At 47.6% G+C, this 17,913-nt stretch overlaps 1 protein-coding gene across 2 annotated transcripts; it reads right to left on the bottom strand.

The window, feature by feature from the left end:
• Positions 1-3,807: 3,807 nt before the first annotated feature.
• Positions 3,808-6,280, bottom strand: LOC139369602 (general transcription factor II-I repeat domain-containing protein 2-like). Of its 2 annotated transcripts, XM_071108857.1 has the most exons (2): positions 5,808-6,280; positions 3,808-5,726 (listed from the first exon to the last, which is right to left on the bottom strand). In XM_071108857.1, exons 1-2 carry the CDS (start codon positions 6,015-6,017, stop codon positions 4,197-4,199), a joined length of 1,740 nt encoding a protein of 579 aa, XP_070964958.1. In that variant the 5' UTR covers positions 6,018-6,280; the 3' UTR covers positions 3,808-4,196. The 2 variants fall into 2 exon arrangements, with proteins under 2 accessions (XP_070964958.1, XP_070964957.1); XM_071108856.1 differs by having other exon boundaries at positions 4,197-6,196.
• Positions 6,281-17,913: the final 11,633 nt, after the last annotated feature.

Here is a 17,913-nt window from a genome sequence, read left to right as displayed (position 1 = left end):
CAAGATTCAGCAGGAGGGGGATAAAGGGTGTGGAACCTGGCAACCCGCTCATGTCATTAACCAAAAACCATGGGTGTAAGGCATGAGTAGGCACGGTGGTTGTGGTGATGAAGGAGGTGGAGGGTGTTGGGAAAGGCAGCGTGTTTCATAACGACGCTAAACATGCTGATTATGCTGCCGAAGTCATTACGAATACTGCATACTATTATTACGTCACTCTGCCAGAGAGGGGTTTCCCCAGAATCAGTTTACAATGTGAAATCACCCATTACCATAATGAAATCCTGAAAAAGCTAAATCCTTGTGCTTGTGGATTGGTCTTACAGTTAAAGCCGTCTACATCGCATGTAGCCTACAATCCCCTGCCTGTGTGGGATCAAATTCCTTCTGCGGTGATACCCCTCGATCCGTCTCCCCCTCATTCAACCAATCACTGTCAGTAAAACACTTTAAAAAAAGAGCATCATCCCCATACTTTACAATGAACCAAGCCCTTTAACCGTTGTCTTGTCAGTGGACATCATGTATTGAATGGGAAGAAAACTAGGTATCAGATGGACTGGCACACCCACTCTCACATAGCCCTGTGAGATCCCCTTAGGATCACCATATAAATTGAACAGAGCCCTTGACATATCTGACAACACCCACTTCTCTCCTCCGCCACAGCCCCCCCCCTCCATCCCTCCATCCCTCCTCCCCATCCCTCGCTCCGCCACAGCCCCCCCCTCCATCCCTTGCTCCGTCACAGCCCCCCCCCCTCGCTCCGCCACAGCCCCCCCTTGCTCCGCTACAGCCCCATCTCCCTCCCGGCTCCCCATCCCTCGCTCCTCCTCATCCTTCACTCCGCCACAGCCCCCCCTTCGCTCCGCCACAGCCCCTCCTCCCGCCTCCCCATCCCTCGCTCCTCCCCATCCCCCCCTTCGCTCCGCCACAGCCCCTCCTCCCTCCCGCCTCGCCATTCCCTCGCTCCGCCACAGCCCCTCCTCCTTCCCGCCTCCCGCCTCAACCATCCCTCGCTCCTCCCCACCCCCCCCCTTCGCTCCGCCACAGCCCCTCCTCCCTCCCGCCTCCCCATCCCTCCCTCCTCCCCATCCCTCGCTCCGTCACAGCCCCTCCTCCCTCCCACCTCCCCATCCCTCCCTCCTCCCCATCCCTCGCTCTACCACAGGGCAGTGGAGTAATAGGATCCCTGGGTGAACTGACCCCCACATATCTAAAGGGCTGACACACACAACACCCACAACACACACACACACACAGTTACAAAGGAAATGGAATGGAGGCGAAGACGAAAGAGAGGAAAAAAAGAGGGAGAGAGCGGAGGTGTGTGATGGGAGGAGAGAAAAAAAAACAAGCGGCCAGCCATGTGTGAAAGACATAATTGAAAATGTCAAAAGATGTAAGGAATGACAGCAATGAACTGGCTGAGCACGGCGATGCAGTCTGTCAGAGCAGAGAGAGGCTGCAACGCTGAATGGATTTGTTCAATCTCACACACACACACACACACACACACACACACACACACACACACACACACACACACACACACACACACACACACACACACACACACACACACACACACACACACACACACACACACACACTGTCTATTTCCTCCCATTGTAATCTTGTGTCTCGGTGCTACCTAACTCACAGTATTAACGGGCCTTATTGGCACATACTGTATAACTGCCCTCATGATAATGGGTTTGTCGGTGTGTAAAGCAGACACATGTAGACACTAATACGTGCATATAAGTGTAACACAGAGGGGTTGGCTCAACAGGTGGTGAGGAGAGACACAAGGTCTGGTCCCACGTGAACCACATCTCAGGCCCTTGACCAGACACAAGGCCTACTCCCCCCTCTTCTTCTCTCCATCCATCCAGCTCTACTTCTTCAAAGATGTGATGCTCCACCCCGTGTGTGCATACATAACAGATCATTCGCTTAACTATGCTCCCATCTGATAGCTTCTATCTCATTTTAGCTGGTTAATGATATTCATTCTAGGAATAACCAGATCCTGAACATGTCTCACGGGTACAGGACAGCTCATTGAACTGAGAAACATTGAACTGAGAAACATTGAACTGAGAGACATGGAACTGAGAGACATGGAACGGAGAGACATTGAACTGTGAGACATTGAACTGAGAGACATTGAACTGAGAGACATTGAACTGTGAGACATTGAACTGCGAGACATTGAACTGAGAGACATTGAACTGAGAGACATTGAACTGAGAAACATTGAACTGAGAGACATTGCCAAATAAGGGGGCTGCAGGTAGCCTAGCGGTTAAAAGTGTTGGGCCAGTAACCGAAAGATCGCTGGTTCAAATCCCTGACCCGGCAATGTGGAACAATCTGCCATTCTGCCCTTGAGCAAGACATTTAACCCCCAACAACAACTGCTGCCTGGGTGCCGGTGACGTCGATTAAGGCAGCCCCCCACACCTCTCTGATTCAGAGGGGAAGAACGGCAGATTGAAGACCCATTTCGGTTGAATGCATTCATTTGTGCAACTAACTAGGTATTCCCTTTCTCATCCTTTAATGGAGACTTTTCTTCATATAAGCCCTTCTAAGTTCCGTGTCACACAGCTCCTCTGCACACTCCATTGGCTTCCAGATGACGCACGCCACATCTTCAAGACCCTAGTGCATGCCTACGGAGCAGCAAGGGAAACGGCCCCTCCTTACGTTCAGGCTAAGCTCAAACCCTACACCCCAACCCGAGCACTACCTCTGGTCCCTTGGCCCTCCCACCCCTATGGGAGGGAGGCTCCTGCTCATCCCAGTCCGAGCTCTTCTCTGTCCCGGCACCCCAATTGTGGAACACGCTTCCCCCTAAAGTCTGAAAAGTGGAGACCCTGCCCATCTTCAGAAAACTTCTGAAGCCCTTCCTCTTTGAAGAGCATCTTAAATAACTCACGGTGCCCCGACACTCTCTTTCCCCACAAGTACTGACTTTTCTAATAAATACTTTGTCTCACCTAGCTATCTTAAGATGAATGCACTAATTGTAAGTTGCTCTGGATAAGAGCGGCTGCTATATGACTGAAATGTAGAGAACCTCAGGGAGAACTTGAATCAAAACAATGAAAACAGAATGAGCAGTGTGATAAAAAAAAATCTGCCAACTCCTTTCAGATGTGTTTTGTAGCTGGGGAAAGTTAACAAAAATTACTGTTGTCTGTTAATATTCTTTGCCACAATGCATATTTGAAGACAATTAGCTACCATTTTCCCTTGAGAGAGTGCTGAGCGAGCGAGAGAGGGAGCCCTCTGAGAAAGAGAGTGAGAGAAGGAAAGATCATAATGTAGCGTCTCTTGGTTACAATGATCTCTCTATATGGAAATAGCAAGGGAGCAGCATATAATTATAATTATTTTATTTTGATCTCAGTTCGTCTAATTTGGCAGAGCGATCAGTTGTCTCGGTCTTTATAATAGGCAATCAATCCCCTAACATGAACTTGTGGCATTTTTGTTCTGTCCATCAATGACGTGAATGACAGAAAGACCTAAAGCTTGTGCAATTTCCCCCCAAAATATAACGTTTGTCCATATGGTGTGTTGACACGTCGCTCTATGGACAAATTACCTAAAGCAGGGGTGTCAAAGTCAAATGGACGGAGGGCCAAATAAAAAAATCAGCTACAAGACGAGGGCCGGACTGTTCGAATGTTCATTGAAAAATTTTTAAATTACGCATATAGTCTAGTGAACCTAATTGAACCTACTGAAAACCTAACAAATATATTACAATATGATCAGATAAATAAAGCAATATTTTCTTATGGCTCTGTCAGTAATCTTTAATTTTCAACAGACACAAAAGACAAATTTCCTTTATATAAATATCCCCATAACATGAACATTAAATGAAAGAAACCGGTATTCAAGGCACCATCAGTAGACTATATTTTCTATTTTAGCAAAAGTGGGCTAAATTTACTTCAAAGAAAAAACAATAATAGCAATTTTCTATCATCCACTCAACTGAAATATTTTTAAAATATAATTGGATTGAAATACAAAAAAATAAAGTGCAAAAATCTATTAATCAAAAACAACACTTTGTTTAAGGAGAAGTAACATGCAGTGAAAACAAATATTAAATTTTAACTTTTAAACTTGAACTGAGTAAAAACTCTAAATATGTGATTGCACAGTAATGTTCACTTGTTTGAGGTTGAGGGTGATACTTGGTGGTGTCCCATCTTTTCCACAAGTTCATCAATGTTCGGGGTAAGGCTCTGAGCTGAAGAAATCCTCAGAATTGAGTGGAGGTGTTCAGCAGTAAGTCGACTTCTGTGTGATGTTTTGTTCAGGTTCATCAAAGAAAACAGTTGTTCACACAGGTATGTGCTGCCAAACATAGACAACGTTTGAGCAGCCTGGATGCGCAGCTGGGGCATTGTGCCGGGGAGGAAACGGGCGAACTCCGCAGCACCCACTGCCGCATATTTTGCCCTCAGTGCATCATTGCATTGGAGGTCAATCAACTCCATTTGGAGGTTTGGTGGTGAGCTTTCCACGTCAACAGCAAATGGGTTACCGAGCAGTTCCAACCTGCTTTTTTGTGCTTCAAAGTCAGCAAATCGGCGTCGAAAGTCAGCGGCAAGCATACCTATTTTATCAGCCAACTGTGTGCTCGGGAACGCACTGGTAGAGAGCTTCTCTTTCATGGTCTGGCAGCTGGGAAAGTGGCTCAAATTTTCTTTCCGCATCTGCGTCTCCCACAGAGTCAGTTTGGTTTTAAATGCCTTCACTGTACTGTACATATCAGAGATGACACGATCCCGACCCTGCAGCTGCAAGTTTATTGCATTCAGATGACTCGTAATGTCACACAGAAAAGCCATTTCACACAGAAACATTTCGTCTCGGAGTTGTGTTGTGTCTTTCCCTTTGCTGTCCAAGAACAGACAAATCTCCTCACGAAGCTCGAAACATCTTTGAAGCACCTTTCCCTGGCTTAGCCATCGCACCTCTGTGTGATAAGGCAAATCACCATGCTCCGTTTCTAACTCCGTCAGAAATGCCTTGAACTGGCGGTGATTCAAACCTTTGGCTCTGATAAAGTTAACTGTGCGCGTGATGATGCTCATTACATGCTCCATTTTCAAGGCTTTACCGCACAACGCTTCCTGGTGTATGATACAATGATAAGCTGTCAGCTCACCTGTCGCGTTTTCCTCTTGCATCTTTTCCCGTATCTTCGCCACCAGTCCGCTCCTGTGTCCACACATCGCAGGTGCTCCGTCGGTTGTCAAACCCACGAGTTTTTCCCAAGGCAGCTCCATCTCATTTACACATCTTGACACCTCTTCATACAAATCATGCCCCGTAGTTGTGCCATGCATAGGACGTAAAGCCAAAAACTCCTCTGTCACGCTTAGGTTGGAGTCCACTCCGCGGATGAAAATTGACAACTGGGCAATGTCAGAAATGTCGGTGCTCTCATCCACAGCCAAGGAATATGCAATAAAATCTTTTCCCTTTTTCACAAGCTGCTCTTTTAGATTGATGGACAACTGGTCTACTCTCTCGGCAATGGTGTTTCTGCTCAGACTCACATTTAAAAAGAGTTGCCTTTTTTCTGGGCAAACTTCGTCACAAACTTTAATCATGCAGTTTTTGATGAAATCCCCCTCCGTAAATGGCCGGGCTGATTTAGCGATCTCTTCTGCCAAAATAAAACTGGCCTTGACAGCAGCCTGGCCTTGTGATTTGGCTTTTTTGAACAGAGCCTGTCGAGATTTGAGGCCTCGTTTTAATTCCTCTGCCTTTTGTAGCCTTTGTTCCATGTCCATATTCTTGTTTTTGTCCGCGTGTTTCGTTTCATAATGTCGTCTCAGATTATACTCTTTCAGTACCGCCACACTTTCTCCACACAGAAGACACACAGGTTTTCCAGCTACCTTCGTGAACATATACTCCGACTCCCACCTTGTTTGAAACCCCCGGTTCTCAGTATCCACCTTCCGTTTTGCCATTTTTGATGGGTATCTGAAAGTTAATTTTACTGTGATGCTGACGACTGCTGTGCCAATAAATATTGAAATGAAGCAGCCTACTGCTCGGTGCGTCACCTTTGCATTGTGGGAAATGTAGTATTGGTGCGTGTAAAAGATCTGCGGGCTGCCGGCTTGCTGCGGGCCGGTTCTAATAATAAATCAAGATCATCCCAGGGGCCGTAAAAAACCTTCTTGCGGGCCGGATGTGGCCCGCGGGCCTTGACTCTGACATATGTGACCTAAAGCTATTAAGTGTACAGTAAATCAAGCTATTGAGTGTACAGTAAATCAAGCTATTGAGTGTACAGTAAATCAAGCTTTTGAGTGTAGATCAAGATATTGAGTGATGCTCATCCACCACCAAAAGGTCAGATAACCCCAAGGTCTACAGGGGTTTTCACAGTGCACTTTATAAGCCCACGGGGTATCCGTAAGTTAACTCTGGGTTAAAACGGGCCCTAGGGCCAGCTTAACCCTTCTCAGCCTAGCAGATTAAGCAGAACAAATAACTCTATTACAAGCCTAGCTATGCTACAGTAACCCTGCTCTGGACTAAACAGGGCCTCAAAGTCCTGGGCTCAGGATCAAAATGAAGATATGAAATGTTGCTTAGACCTGGGCTATGAGAAAACCTAAAAATGGTCCAGTCACACGCCCTTATGTGAAAGTTATGGTGGATCTCCTCATGCCGAACAGTAGTAAGAATGATCGAGTTGGTAGACTGTAGGCCTATCAGCAACAACAATTCAATTCAGTAAAAAAAAGTGATATCACCATTTCTTACTAAAAACCAAAGTGTAGCCTGTGGCCAGGAGGAAAGACAAAGTAAAGACAAAACCCTGAACACACACAATACAAAAGGCTGTTCCTCCTCATCGCCTGTAGGTAACAGTTATGTTTACATGGTACTGCTTCCCAGAAGAGAGAGAGATAGAGAGATAGAGAGATAGAGGGATAGAGGGATAGGGATAGGGTAGGTAGGCAGGAATGGATGCAGGAAGCGCCAAAGAGTTTATTTAACATTTGAATTACACAGCTAGAGCAGAGGCGCCAACCCAAATTAAACCCTTAATGGCCATATTAACACAGTTGATATCGGAAGTTTACATACACCTTAGCCAAATACATTTAAATTCCGTTTGTCACAATTCCTGACATTTAATCCTGGTAAAAAATCCCTGTCTTAGGTCAGTTAGGATCACCACTTTATTTTAAGAATGTGAAATCCCAGAATAATAGTAGAGAGAATTATTTATTTCAACCTTTATTTCTTTCATCACATCCCCAGAGGGTCAGAAGTTTACATACACTTGTCACGCTCTGACCTTAGATATCTCTGTTTTTCTATATATTTAGGTCAGGGTGTGACTAGGGTTTGTACTCCAGTTTTTGTATGTCTAGGTGTTTTTATATGTCTATGTTGGCCTGATATGGTTCCCAATCAGAGACAGCTGTTTATCGTTGTCTCTGATTGGGGATCATATTTAGGTAGCCATTTCCTCATTTGTGTTGTGGGATCTTGTCTATGTATAGTTGCCTTAGTGTACATCAGTAGCTTAACGTTTTGTTAGGTGAGTTTCAGTTTATTAAAATTATGTGGAACTCTACTCAAGCTGCGCCTTGGTCTCATCATTATGACGAACGTGACAACACTAAATTAGTATTTGGTAGCGTTGCCTTTAAATTGTTTAACTTGGGTCAAATGTTTCAGGTAACCTTCCACAAGCTTCCCACAATAAATTGGGTGAATTTTGGCCCATTCCTCCTGACAGAGCTGGTGTAACTGAGTCAGGTTTGTAGGCCTCCTTGATCGCACACACTTTTTCAGTTCTGCCCACACATTTTTTATGGGATTGAGGTCAGGGCTTTGTGATGGCCACTCCAATACCTTGACTTTGTTGTCCTTAAGCCATTTTGCCACAACTTTGGAAGTATGCTTGGCGTCATTGTCCACTTAGAAGACCCATTTACGACAAAGCTTTAACTTCCTGACGGATGTCTTGATGTTGCTTCAATATATCCACATAATTTCCCTTCTTCATGATGCCATCTATTTTGTGAAGTGCACCAGTCCCTCCTGCAGCAAAGCACCCCCACAACATGATGCTGCCACCCCCGTGCTTCACGATTGAGAAGGTGTTCTTCGGCTTGCAAGCCTCCCCCTTTTCCTCCAAACATAACGATGGTCATTATGGTCAAATAGTTCTATTTTTGTTTCATCAGACCAGAGGACATTTCTGCAAAAAGTACAAATCTTTGTCCCCATGTGCAGCTGCAAACCATAGTCTGGCTTTTCTATTGCGGTTTTGGAGCAGTGGTTTCTTCCTTGTTGAATGGCATTTTAGGTTATGTCGATATAGGATTAGTTTTACTGTGGATATAGATACTTTTGTACCTGTTTCCTCCAGCATCTTCACAAGGTCCTTTGATGTTGTTCTGGGATTGATTTGCACTTTTCACACCAAAGTACGTTCATCTCTAGGAGACAGGACGTATCTCCTTCCTGAGCGGTATGACGGCTGCGTAGTCCCATGGTGTTTATACTTGCATACTATTGTTTGTACAGATGAACGTGGTACCTTCAGGCATTTGGAAATTGCTCCCAAGGATGAACCAGACTTGTGGTCTACAATTTTCTTTCTGAGGTCTTGGCTGATTTATTTATTTATTTTCCCATGATGTCAAGTAAAGAGGCACTGAGTTTGAAGGTAGGCCTTGAAATACATCCACAGGTACACCTCCAATTGACTCAAATGATGTCAATTAGCCCATCAGAAGCTTCTAAAGCAATGACATCATTTTCTAAGCTGTTTAAAGGCACAGTCAACTTAGTGTATGTAAACTTCTGACCCACTGGAACTGTGATACAGTGAATTCTAAGTGAAATAACCTGTCTGTAAACAATTGTTGGAAAAAGGACTTGTGTCATGCACAAAGTAGATGTCCTCACCAACTTGCCAAAGTTTGTTAACAAGAAATTTGCGGAGTGGTTGAAAAACAAGTTTTCATGACTACAACCTCCAATAAAATGACTTGTCAAGTCATTTTATGTAATTACTTGAACTTCAATATGGACTACTGTATAATTATTATCCAATATTCATTCATGCATATGAACAATTTCCTAAAACACAATAAAAAAGGTAAACCATTGAAGATGTTTGTGTCCATTCAGCCAAGAAAAAATACAGTTGTGCTCTTTTTATGAAACGTGTGTGTGTGTGTGTGTGCATGCATTTTCTCTGTGTGTTGTGTGCATGCATTTTCTCTGTGTGTTGTATGCATGCATTTTCTGTGTGTGTGTGTGTGTGTCACGTGTGTAGGTGCGAATTTGCACATGTGTGTGCATGCATTTTCTCTGTGTGTTTGCGCGTTTGTGTGTGTATGTCACATGTGTGCATTCACAGAACACGCATGGTGTATTCATATTGTGGGAAAGCTGAGCGTGAGAAAGAGTGCAGACACAGCAGACGATGCAACGGAGAGGGACACCCTGGCGAGGGACACCCGGTAATGGGATAAGTGGTGGTTTGCAAACTTGTCAACTAGACTGTGAACGCAGTGTTAAGTATGCAAATGAGATGCCAGCCAGTGCCCCGGCATGGCCCGTCTAACCTATCACTGTGACAAACACGTGTGTGTGAGAGAGAGAGAGAGAGAGAGAGAGAGAGAGAGAAATAATGAGTGTGTGTGTGTGAGAAAGGGTGTGTGTGAGAGTGAGTGTGTGTCACAGTGAGGGTTAACATACAGTAACATACTATAAGGGAAAGAGAGGTTTGGTCTTGATTGTCTGGGGTTGTGCCAAGAAAGGTTGAAGGTCAGTTCCATTTCAATTCAGTTCAGTTAAGAGATTAATTGAAAATGTATCTTCAATGAGGTTATTTTCCATGTTTGAATTGAAATTTCAATTCACCTCCTGTATAGTGAGATTGAATTGGAATTGACGCCAACCTAACCCTGGTATCCAGTCAAAGATTATAATGGAAATACATTCAACCAACAATGACCTCGTTCCATAGAAATTGAGTTTTATGAATAACGTATGTCTGACTGTCTGGGTAGTGCTGCAGCTGTCCAAGTTCTCCTGACTTCACAATGAGATGCACTATTCACTCGTGAGTATTGTACAGAAGCTCACCATCGCCACATCTCCATGCTATACAAAACCAAACCGTTCCCACAGTGTATCGTAGCCTTCAGTCACACGCTTGTGATATTTCACCTCATCCAAAATGTATAAAAACCCAGGCAAGCCCAGGATATTCAAATCTTACGACTTTGAGGATTCTCCTCTGGAAATATAATGCAGCCCTGAGGCAGCTCTGATTGTAGGCTAAAATGGCTGAATAGGAGAGGCAATTCAAGGCGGATGTGTTTTAAGATGCCATCCACATACTCCCTCTATATCCCTCCTAAATCACAGGCAATCTTGGCAGTGCTTTGTTTTTTTGTTCTGTGTTTGCATAATCAAAAGCCTTGGCCCAATGACGTCGTTGTGGCTGTTCTGCATTGTGTCCATGTGTTGTGTTGATGGGTTGTGTTGGCAGGTGTTGTGTTGTTGTGTGAAGCCTGGTATCACAGTGCAATATTACTCGGTGAGCCAATTTGCCCAGTGTCTTTTTGATCTGCCAACCTTACAGCAGGGGAGTTTGTTTGTCCCTTTGTCTGTAAACAAAAAAGACGGAAAGGGGAAATTGAAGGCGAGTGACTGAAAAAGAAAAGTATGAAAGAAAGGAACGGCTTCCTGATGAAATGGCCGCGACTCTTTTGAAGGAAAGTCAGGGGCCCTTAAGGTTCAGGAGGAAAAACCTGAATTCTCCTCCTCCTCCTCCTCCGACACATCTTTCTTTGTCCTTTCAGCCCTCTCCAACCCCCTCCTCCATCCTTCCCCTCTCCTCCACCTCCTACCCACCCCCCCCCTTTCTAATTTTCCCGAGGACTGAGGAGCCTGGCACATGACATTGATTTCCATCAGCGCTTGGAAATAACCTCCGCCTGCAGTTGCTGGGGCAACCTGCATTTACCTTTTTGCGTTTTTGCATAATGCTGCAAGTTTTCCATCAGCATCGGAGAGGGAGGCTGAGGCCGGGACTCATAATAAAACGACTAGTCGGGATGACAAATGTGCTCAGGTGGGGCTCGATGTGATGGCAGGGCTGGGGGGAGAAGGGATGGATGAGTGAAGGGGGCAAAGAGAGAAATAGAAACAGATGGGCAGGAGCAGGGGCGCCACAGCAGCTCTCTATTCTGTCATAAGCTGTGTGTGTGTGTGTGTGTGTGTGTGTGTGTGTGTGTGTGTGTGTGTGTGTGTGTGTGTGTGTGTGTGTGTGTGTGTGGGGGGATACGGGGGTTACTGATGGCCTTCCATCTGATTCCGGGGCCGAGAGGGAGGAATAATAAAACACCAGAGCTCTGACACCAATGGACTGCAGCTTCCTAATTAACTCTATATAAGACAAGAGGCAGAGAGACAGAGACTGACAGTGAGAGACAGCGCGCGCACGCGCGAGAGAGACAGCACGCGAGAGAGAGAGAGGCAGCACACGCGCAAGAGAGGGAGAGACAGCGCGCGGGCGCGAAAGAGAGAGACAACGCGCGGGCGCGAGAGAGAGAGACAGCGCGCAGGTGCAAGAGAGAGAGAGACAGCGCTCGCGAGAGAGAGAGACAGCGCGCGGGCGCGAGAGAGAGAGACAGCGCGCGGGCGCGAGAGAGAGAGACAGCGCGCGGGCGCGAGAGAGAGAGACAGCGCGCGGGCACGAGAGAGAGACAGTGCGCATGAGAGAGAGAGACAGCGCGAGAGAGAGAGAGACAGCACGAGAGTGAGAGACAGCACGAGAGAGAGAGAGAGAGAGAGACGTGGCGCGCGTGGGTACGATAGAGAGGCGGGTGCGAGAGAGAGACAGCGCGCGGGTGCGAGAGAGGCAGCGCGCGGGTGCGCGAGAGAGAGACAGCACGCGGGCGCGAGAGAGAGAGAGACAGCACGCGGGCTCGAGAGAGAGAGACTACCACCATCATCATCATTAAACTGCTATAATTACCATCATCATCAGGGTCACGATAGAGAGAGACAGCGCGTGGGCGCGAGAGAGAGAGACAGCGCGCGGGCGCGAGAGAGACAGCAAGTGGGAGCGCAAGAGAGAGAGACAGCACGCGCGAGAGAGAGACAGTGCGCGAGAGAGAGAGACAGCGCGTGAGAGAGAGAGACAGCGTGCGAGAGAGAGAGAGACAGCGCGAGAGAGAGAGCATGGGTACAATAGAGAGGCGGGTGCGAGAGAGAGACAGCGCACGGGTGCGAGAGAGACAGCGCAAGGGCGCGAGAGAGGCAGCGCGCGGGCACGAAAGAGAGAGAGACAGCACGCGGGCGAGAGAGAGAGACTACCACCTTCATCATTAAACTGCTATAATTACCATCATCATCAGGGTCGCGAGAGAGAGAGACAGCGCGTGGGCGCGAGAGAGAGAGACAGCGCGTGGGCGCGAGAGAGAGAGACAGCGAGCGAGCGGGCGCGAGAGAGACAGCGAGCGAGCGGGCGCGAGAGAGAGAGTCAGCGAGCGGGCGCGAGAGAGAGAGAGACAGCGAGCGGGCGCGAGAGAGACAGAGAGCGGGCGTGCGAGAGAGAGAGAGAGACAGCGAGCGGGCGCGAGAGAGAGAGAGACAGCACGCGGGCGAGAGAGAGAGACAGCGAGTGGGCGCGCGAGAGAGAGACAGCACGTGGGCAAGAGAGAGAGACAGCGCGCGGGCGCGCGAGAGAGAGAGACAGCGTGCGGACGCGAGAGAGAGAGAGAGAGACAGCGAGCGGGCGCGCAAGAGAGAGAGACAGCGAGCGGGCGCGATAAAGAGAGAGACAGCGAGAGAGACATCGTGCGGGCGCGAGAGAGAGAGAGAGAGACAGCGCGCGCGAGAGAGAGACAGCGAGCGGGCACGAGAGAGAGACAGCGAGCGGGCGCGAGAGAGAGAGACAGCGCGCGGGCGCGAGAGACAGCGTGCGGGCGCGAGAGAGAGAGACAGCTCGCGGGCGCGAGAGAGAGAGACAGAGAGCGGGCACGAGAGAGAGAGAGACAGCGTGCAGGAGCGAGAGAGAGAGACAGCAAGCGGGTGCGAGAGAGAGAGAGACAGGGCGGAGGAGAGAGAGACAGCGCGAGGGCGCGAGAGAGAGACAGTGTGCGAGAGTGAGTGAGAGGGCGCGAGAGAGAGACAGGGCGCGAGAGAGCGAAGGTAACTTACTTATGATTATACTTATTATTACTATTATTGTTATTACTATTATGGTTGTTTATCATTCCAAATAGTAGTGGTATGGGTAGTAGGGTAATGATAGCAGTTTAATGATGATGATGGTAGTAGTAGTAGTAGTAGTAATGATGATGGTAGTTGTAGTAGTAATGATGATGGTAGTTGTAGTACTGGTGTAATGGTGAAGATGACAGTTATTTAGTTATAAGTTAGTTATAGTTTCATTTTCCATGTTTAGCTTTTTATATTTATTACATTTTACTATATTGTTGTTATTTTTGTATTTAATTTTGTATTATTATTTATAACCATTTTATATTTTTATTTGTTAATGTTTATCATTTTCTTACCATGTATATTGTATACACTGTTGCTTTGGCAATATTGACACAATGTTTTTTCATGCCAATAAAGCAGCTTGAATTTGAAAAAAGATTTGAGCGAGAGAGCTGGGGGGGGGAGACAGGGTTTGTGATGGGATTAAAACAAGGGCGCCAGTACTGTACCTCTTCACGTCATCCCAACACTAACCACCACATCTCATCTTACACGTCCCTTCAACTCTCTGGGGCTTGAGTACACGATGTTCCTCCTCTGAGGGACAGCCTGCAGTAGCACTGGCTACTGTTGTTGTGTGTTTGTGGTGCCCAGGTCATCTGCAGTGACGAGTGACCTGAGTCTACTCTGGGGTTGATTACATCCATATGCTGTTGTTGGTCATGTCATACATTGGTCCAGTGTGGGGGGTGGGTTGTGGTGGCGGAAGGGTACGCGTGTGTGTGTGTGTGACAGGGACAGTGGGTGGGTGGGGGGGGGGGGGGGGGGGGGGGCATAATGTGGTCAATGAGCCAGCGGAGTGTCAGCCAGGAGGGCTAGTGGCGGTTCGCTCGAGACATCCTGAGAAATCCCTTGACTTCTTCACCTTGTATCAACACCCCAGTCAAAGTGCAGCCAGGGAGAAAATTAATTTCTTATTACCTGATTATATTATTAGGTTTGGCTTGGAGTGTCTGTTAAATATTCCACATCAGCGTTTCATCAGCAGCAGGGCAGGCAGACCAGGGCTGAGGCTGGGAGGGGAGGGCTGTAATCACCTGAGCAGTCCCCATGAATATAAAGACTGGCGTTGGCAATATGCTGGCAGAAAGTCATTATCTAGAGCACTATTCCCTCTATTCTACACTCGGCAGGTAAACGTACACACACACGCACACGCACACACACACACACACACACATATCAATGCCCATTCTTTCACAATGGGTCCGGTAAGTTCCGCTCATGCATTTAGGCGCACACGCCCACACGGACACACTCCCACACAGACACACACCCACACGGACACACACCCACACGGACACACACCTACACGGACACACACCTACACGGACACACACCTACACGGACACACACCCACACGGACACAGACCCACACGGACACACACCCACACACACCCACACCGACACACACCCACATGGACACAGACCCACACGGACACAGACCCACACGGACACACACCCACACGGACACAGACCCACACGGACACACACCCACACGGACACAGACCCACACGAGCCGTGGGCTTTCTTTAAAATAAACTTGAGCTGACTGGATACATCAAGCCAGCCCTTAGTCCTCTCTTCGTTCTTTCATTCCCCCGCGCCTCTCCTCCAAACAGCGGGGGTTAAAGACATGTGCCTCTGAGCCCCCCCCCCCCCCCACCCACCAAGATGCTTGCCAACATTCAACAAACACACCACCCTCATGAGCCATTAGATGGGAGGAAAATGAAAAATGATATTTTTAAGACCGCCCCTGGCAGCAACAACCCAACAAAATAAATAATTAAATATACACAGCACAAGAAAGATGGACATTTCTAGCCTTAAATCAAATCTTAGGTTATGTGCCCATGGCTCAAAATAGACTCATAAGAGCTTTAAGGGAGGTAGGGTAAACAAAATGGATCATTACCAAATTCACGAGGTCCAGAAATCCCAAACGTGAGTCTGTATCTTCCTACAGGGCAATGTTATTATTTTTCTCTACCGGGCAACAAATCAGTGTGCTCAGTGACCAAGTCTCGGGAAAAGGGTACATTTGCATACAGTCCATAAGGAAGCGAAAATCTGATCATATAAATGTAAATAAGGTGAGCTTGACTTGTATTTTCCTTGAAAAAAACAGTGATAAGATGAGTGAGAGAGGGGTGGATGGGCTCAGAGCGGGCTGATGAATCAGAAAATGCATTAGTGTCAGAAATAAATTAGCTTCAGCCCATGGTGAGGGTAAACAGGCAGGAGGGTGAAATACTACAGATATACATCAGGGGGCAGTGTAGCAACACTATCAGCAGAGCAATAGCCTATAAGCATGAGCACGGTCAATAAATGAATCCCTGACAAAACATAGGCTGTGAACTCTTAAAATGAATAACAACCTGTCCATTGTCCCCCAAATAAACTGCATTCACAGATTTTGCTCAAAAAATTAAAATTGACGCAGCAATTTGCTTCAGTTTCACAAAAAGAAAAAGAGTTGTACCGTGCATTCCTGATGTGACTGCCCAGAGAAAAACATCAACCTTCGGAGAAAACGAAAGGACACAGCCTGAAGCACCGCTGCCCATCTTAGATGGCAAGAAACACAAATACAATCTGTGTGGATGCCAACCCGATCCATCCGTAAAACTGCCTATTTCATTGACATGACTTTCACGGCACCATTTCCTCTGGTTTTTGTCCTTGGTCTATGTGGCCACCCTTGGCTTGCACCTGCCCACCCCTTACCAACCCCCTACTCCCATCTCAATACAAACAGCCTTGATAGGGTTGTCTCCCTACTTTCATCATTTGTGATTTATTATGCACCCCCCGCCCCCCCCCCCCCCCATCCTTAACACATTCCACTCGAGCTGGCTGCATGCCAACAGTCCCACCCTCCTACCCTCACCCACCCCTATGGCCTCACAGTGTACACACCCACCCATACATCACCCACGTCCCCGTAGGGGGCCCATACAACACCCCCTTAGCCCTCAGGGACGGCAAAGAGGACAAACTGAGGAAGACAACACACTCCGTGTCAAGTGTTGACGATACATGAGGAGAAAGCAAGCTCTGCTTGACTTGGCTCAAGGACGGTGAAGCGAAAGCCGCACATTTCACCTGCCAGTGTAACCGAACCTGAGACGTTGCAAAGCGTCTCTGACGTCACAGAACCACTGCATTCTTGCGTCCGTCTGCGATTTCACTCTCAATTTGTCTTGCTATCGTCACACATCACATTACTACAGTGTTAGCTTTACCCTCCAACCAATGAGCCAGTGTGGTCCATTACCCCCCAAAGCAGGCCCTGGGCAGCTCTTTTGTTCCACTCTTTTAGCTCCCTGTTTCCATCTGAAAACAGCAAACACTCACAACATTCACTAAGCTAAACAACCCTCCAGCTCCCTAGAGATGCAGCATGCCTCATCCTTGCTTCCTGTGTGTGTGGTGCCAAGTTTAATCAAATATGCAGCTGTCTTTTAATCAAAACTAGGCTAATTTGTATACAGGCAGGGCGGGGGCGGCAGCCCCTCCTCTCCGAAGTCCATCTGAGGGCTGGCTACGAGCCAGGAGATGGAAGCCCAGGGAGTGTCCTGACGTGGTTATGAATGCCGGTAATGAGGTGTGTGTGTGTGCATATGTGTGTGTTTGTCGATGGGTGATGGAGGGGGTGATAACGTGGCTGGAAACAAGCAAAATCAGAATTAAGCAAACGAACAGATGGACGATGGGGCATTAACATAGATCAACAACAAACAGGGGTACGGAACTCTCAGCCCGTTCGGGGAGCGGGGCTTTCAAGGGTAAAATGTTCAGAATAAGGGGGCGACTGGGTGTCTGTTGGGGGGGGGGGGGGGGGGGGGGGGGGGGGGGGTCCCGCCGCCACCGGACAAACCCGGGGTGTCGAAAACCACCCAAAACACAGATTTTCAAGCGGCTTATTAACAAACAGCGAGGGACAGAAAAACAAAGCATTCATGCATGCTTTAAATGCGATGCCATTAACAATCCCGCAATTAATTAGCGACAAATTACCTTGTGTTGATTATTTGCGTCGGGAGGGGGGAGAGGAGCGGGCGTGGCTGGCGATCTTTTGTTTTGGTGGCGATCGTTTGTTTAGGCTTGAATGGGCTGTTTTTCACAGACGACGAGGATGGGGAGTAGTGTCGACAGACTGACTAGACGGACTTCTCCTGTGCTGCGTGTCTGAACCTCTGGAAGAGAGACCGAGGATGAGACTCACTGAGGAGGATGTGGGTTAGAAAAGAGAAGGAAATTCTCTCTGGTGCAATATTACCAATACAGGCAGTGTATCAGCCTATCAACTATGCCTAGCAACGACATAGCAAGCAATCAGTACGACTACATGCAGAGTGATTGTAGAGGCACCAGACAGTCAGCACTGTGACTGTATGTACGCCATCTTCCCTCTCTACCACCCAAACAATGCTTCCTCTATATGACGACACGTCTGTGTATATACCATGATAGGATTCAGAAGTGAACCGTCTCGGTGCCAAACGACCATGGCGCCATGCCACATTAAAGCAATATGTTGTGAATACGGTGTGGCTGGCAGTCTGGCACGCAAGG

Source organism: Oncorhynchus clarkii, chromosome 17 (genome assembly GCF_045791955.1).
Source record: "Oncorhynchus clarkii lewisi isolate Uvic-CL-2024 chromosome 17, UVic_Ocla_1.0, whole genome shotgun sequence".
Taxonomy (NCBI): domain Eukaryota; kingdom Metazoa; phylum Chordata; class Actinopteri; order Salmoniformes; family Salmonidae; genus Oncorhynchus; species Oncorhynchus clarkii.
Note: the sequence above shows the minus strand (reverse complement) of the source record. Positions and strands in the feature narration are given on the sequence as shown.